This window comes from Salvelinus sp. IW2-2015, unplaced genomic scaffold (assembly GCF_002910315.2).
Source record: "Salvelinus sp. IW2-2015 unplaced genomic scaffold, ASM291031v2 Un_scaffold16570, whole genome shotgun sequence".
NCBI lineage: Eukaryota > Metazoa > Chordata > Actinopteri > Salmoniformes > Salmonidae > Salvelinus > Salvelinus sp. IW2-2015.
In genome coordinates, this window is record NW_019957650.1 from 277,080 (window position 1) to 282,282 (window position 5,203).

The following is a 5,203-nucleotide window of genomic DNA, read 5'->3' on the forward strand; positions in this document are numbered from 1 at the left end:
TATGAGTTACTCCAACACACAAACACTGTTACATCTGCACCGTTCATTGTCATTGTTCTGATCAGTGACCTTGATCAAGATATTCACAAGATGACAGTGAAACGTGCATTGTGTTTAACAAACATGCATTGTATTTGCAAGGCATCTGCCACACACACACACACATACATACACACACACACACACACACACCACACACACACACACACACAAACACTTCAACACAATAGGTAGAAAGCTTCCCACACTACTTTCCTGTCAGTCTCTTGCGGTCATCGTCTCTATGGACGAGGACGGCACTATCTGGGGCTTCATCTGAAGAGGAATGGGAGTTAGTATGATGCCCCCCCCAATGCCACCAGGCCCTGCCTGCCCATAAGCCCCTTAAGGGATTAACCAAGGGGAGCTCATTGGCGCTTAGACTGGTGAGTTAATGCCCACCCAGTGTGGCACAACTAACCTAGCCCCTAGCCAAGCTAGGCCCACACAGCCGCATAGATGCACAGACACTCACATACACATGTGCGCGCACACACACACACAGTTAATGGTCCCACGGGGCCCCGTTGGTAGAGCATGGCAGTTGCAACGCCAGGGTTGTGGGTTCGATTCCCACATGGGACCAGTACAACAAAAAGAAGGTAAGAAAATGTATGTACAAGTCGCTCTGAATAAAACCATCTGTTAAATGACTAAAATGTCCGCTGTTAATGCCTAACAAACTTTGTCTTTCCCACACACTGTTTTCCACATCAAATTGCTCTATTGGCATCAAAAGTGTCCACACGGTGCCAAAGCTAGCACATTTCCCTCAGCTTAGTGGGTTGTAAAAGTCGTGTCCTAAAATATGTTAACAGCCTCGTTTGAAAATGCCCAAATAGCAGAGTGATCGGGCATGATTCAGAGTAGAGCGTAGCACGTGTGGTGGTGGTGGTGCCACTGTTAGTCACTGTGGAGAAACACGTGCTCTCTCTGACAGACACACACAGAAAGGGAAGTTGAACACTGTCTGGGCACTGTTTTTAAGGAAGTCGATGTGTCATATTGATTCATTGGGGGTTGTGTAATTGTGTGTGTGTGTGAAGACAGCRTGTTACATATTAGGGCCGTTCTGTGTCTATTGCGATTCGATACTGTGATTTTTGACGTTCCAAACATAGTTGCTCGTCGTATGTCTGCTGCAGAGGGACGAGAGAACATGAGAAAACGAGTGATCAGTATTGGAATTAAAAGGTCTGGAAAACAAATAGGATATTTCGTCAAAAATGGATCGCCTGTTCTAGTTTTACTATCTCAATGAGACCACTGCTATCGAAAATGACCTTTTATCTGCCCAACCCACTCTCTCTTCTTCCTATTCGTTCTCTCTCTAGTTCTCTCTCTTTTTCACTTCTCTTTCACACAATGATGCTACGTTGACATCAAAGCATGCCATTCATATTTGTATAATGCCAAAGCAAAACAGGAACATAACAGCAATCTTTCTCCCCTTCTCTTTTTTGATTTTTGTAAAAACATTTGTAAAAAAAAAAAAATAATAATTATGCGCAATTAAAGCAAATGTAACACCCGAACTCTCTCGTCCTCTCAGGGTTTCTTCCGGCGTAGTATCCAGAAGAACATGGTGTACACCTGTCATCGCGAGAAGGGCTGCATCATCAACAAGGTCACCCGCAACCGCTGCCAGTACTGCCGCCTGCAGAAGTGTTTAGAAGTGGGCATGTCCAAGGAGTGTGAGTACTATTCCTATGTCTCTCTCTCTCTCTCTCTCTCTCTGTCTCTCTCTCTGTCTCGCTCTCTGTTTATTCTCTCTCTCTCTATCTCTCTCTCTCCTCTCTGTCTCTCTCTGTCTCTCTCTCTCTCTATCTCTGTCTCTCCTCTCTCTGTCTCTCCTCTCTCTCTCTCTCTCTGTCTCTCTCTGTCTCTCTCTCTCTCTGTCTCTCCTCTCTCTCTCTCTTTCTCCTGTCTCTCTCTCTGTCTCTCTCTCTGTCTCTCTCTCTGTCTCTCTCTCTCAATTTAAGGGGCTTTATTGGCATGGGACACATAGTTTCTCCTCTCTCGCTCTCTCTCTCTCAATTTTTGTATTATAAAAAATAAATACATCTATTTAAGGGCTTTATTGGCATGGGAAATGTATGTTAACATTGCCAAAGCAAGTGAAGTAGATAATAAACAGTGGACATCTCTCTCTCGTTCGTTCGCCTGTCTCTTCTGAGTGAATACTGTCTCCCAAGAAATGCTTTCCCGAAGTAGATATTCAAAGCACCACGCGCTGACATGACAAAAAGTGATGGTTCCAATACATGTCAAGACGTTTTTATATCAAGAAGCAATAATGCACATCCCACCACACCCCATGATGGCTTCCCTCCCTCGGTCCACGCCCTCCTACACATCCACCACACATATAACTCACACACACTGTATATCCCCCTATAGGCTTCAATGAGGCCAAGCGCTAAAACAATCTCCTAGCACTTTATCCTCTAGGCCCCCTGTAAGTGAGTTATCCTCCTCAGTGTTCCGAACCGCCGGTTTATAGCAACATTCATCCCAGTCAAGGCSGCTAGGGAAATCAACCACTGCCATCTAGTGGTGGGGAGTATGTTACTACACCCGGGAAGTGGTACAGTGTGTTGTGGTGTTTAAAAAAAAAAAAAAAAAAGACAAAATCAGCAGGTGTGTGTGTGTTTTGCGTTTTCAATTGGGATCTATATTGAGTTGTGTAGCTGGGCTGTGTGTGTGCCTGGGCTGTCTTAACCCTTCTTGATTGACCTTTGAGCCGGTCAACCTTATCTTATCTCTGAAGGGGGGTGACACACTGATGCTATTTACTAAGTCCCCCCCCACCACCACCACCACACACTCACAACAAGCAGATGCACATGTCATTATCACATGTCATGTACACCAGGGTTACCCAAACTCTGTCCTGGGGGCACCCCCAGGGTGCACGTTTTTGGTTTTTGCCGTAGCACCACACAGCTGATTGGAATAATTAAAGCTTGATGACAAGTTGTGGGGAGGGGGTGTACACATACACGCCGTGTGTGTGTGTGTGTGTGTGTGTGTGTGTGTGCCATGACTGATTGGAGTGCCAGGCTAATAGTTCTTTAATGGCTTCATTAGGTTGTGTTTTCTGGGCCCACGCTGGCAGCTCTGTCTCTGGGGTACAACAGTGTCACACACACACACACACACACACACACATAGTGAACAGTGCTGCGCTGCCCTGAGGAAAGAGAGCATCTTATTTATCATGGTTCCCTTCTTCTTTCCAATTCTCTCACTCACTCACACACACACACACACACACACACATATATATGTGTCATTGTCTTGATTTGGCAGCTCTTAATACAGTGAGGATATAGAAATTTGACATGTGAAGATTAGAGGTCGACCAATTATGATTTTTCCACTCCGATTAATCGGCCGATTTTTACATTTGTATAAATATATATATATATAATATTTAATATTGCCTGCTAACATGAATTTATTTTAACTAAATATGCAGGTTTAAAAAAATATACTTCAGTGTATTGATTTTAAGAAAGGCATTGATGTTTATGGTTATGTACATTTGTGCAACGATTGTGCTTTTTTGCGAATGTGCTTTTGTTAAGTCATCACCTGTTTGACGAAGTTGAAGTAGGCTGTGATTTGATGATGATAAATTAACAGGCACCGCATTGATTATATGCAACGCAGGACAAGCTAGTTAAACTAGTAATATAATMAACCATGTGTAGTTAACTAGTGATCATGTGAAGATTGATTGTTTTTTATAGGATAAGTTTAATGCTAGCTAGCAACTTACCTTGGCTCCTTGCAGCCACAAGRTCATTTTGATGCTGCACTCGCGTAACAGGTGGTCAGCCTGCCACGCAGTCTCCTCGTGGATTGCAATGTAATCGGCCATAATCGGCGTCCAAAACGGCCGATTACCGATTTGTTATGAAAATTTGAAATCGTCCATAATTAATCGGTCGACCTCTAGTGGTGATACAGTGGGTCGCTAGAGGAGGATAGACAGAATGTGGAGAGAAGGAAGGTGAAAGATAAACGGATGAAAGAGAGGGAGAGAGAGTGTGTGGGTTTTGTGGTGTGTTCACACAAATGTGTGTTGCTTGTGTGTGTGTTGCTACTGTTAGTCCCAACTCTCCAATGTCTCCCTGTCTGTATTGTGCCAGATCAGCGACACACGGATTCTCCTTCTTAAGCTCTTTTCACACTGTCACATCAAAGCACTTCAAGCTCTCTCTCTCCCACATACATTTTCACTCACACCCTCTCCTCTGCCATATTTCTCACATAACACACGGCTAACACATTTTTCATTCTCTCTCTGTCTCTCTCTGTCTCTCTCTGTCTCTCTCTGTCTCTTTCTGTCTCTTTCTGTCTCTGCCAGTTTAAGGATGAAAAGTGTATATGGTTCCATCTAGTGGTTGATGTGTGTATTCCCCCAACGTACAATGTCCCAGTTGATCAGCGTTTGTGTTTCCAGTAGTGTCTGGTCTCGGGGATAGCGGTCGTTTTTCTGACTGCCTCTGTGTTCTCTCTTTGACCGGAGATGGCATGGCTACGTGAGGATTGTGAGGTCAACCTGTAGTGGTTAGTGTTCACACATCCCTGAAAATTGCCATTTGAGCCCAAAGGATAACTCTCTCCGTCTCTTCTTCTCTCTCTCTCTCTCTCTCTCTCTCTCTCTCTCCCTCCATCTCTTCGTCTCTTTCTCTCCCTCCCTCAGCGGTGAGGAACGACAGGAACAAGAAGAAGAAGGAGGAGAAGAAGCCAGAGTGTACTGAGATCTACGTGCTGAGTACCGAGACAGAGCAAATGATCGAACGCGTCCGCAAGGCCCACAAGGAGACGTTTCCCTCGCTCTGTCAGCTGGGCAAATACACCACGGTGACTTATATACACACACACACACACACACACACTCTGCCAAATGTTGGGATTACAAACACCGACTAACATACGCTCCTTGCACTCTCAACATACCAACCAATGTATTTGTCGAATCACAAGAATAACCTATATGTATGTATCTCCCTCTCCCTCCCTACAGAAATAACAGCGCAGAGCAACCGCGTGCTCTAGATGTAAACCTGTGGATAAGTTCAGTGAGCTGGTCCACTAAGTTTATCATCAAGACGGTGGAGTTTTGCAAGCACCTGCCAGGACCTTTTACTTT

General features: G+C 44.6%; 1 protein-coding gene across 1 annotated transcript in view; it reads left to right on the forward strand.

Moving 5' to 3' along the window:
* The first annotated feature begins 1,594 nt into the window (after nt 1-1,594).
* LOC112080893 (retinoic acid receptor alpha-like) overlaps nt 1,595-5,203 on the forward strand; it is a 5,693-nt gene continuing 2,084 nt past the window's right edge. The window contains exons 1-3 of the mRNA XM_070442746.1: nt 1,595-1,733; nt 4,754-4,913; nt 5,078-5,195. Coding sequence (XP_070298847.1) covers nt 1,622-1,733; nt 4,754-4,913; nt 5,078-5,195 — 390 coding nt within the window. The 5' untranslated portion in view covers nt 1,595-1,621. The remainder of the gene's footprint in view (nt 1,734-4,753; nt 4,914-5,077; nt 5,196-5,203) is intronic.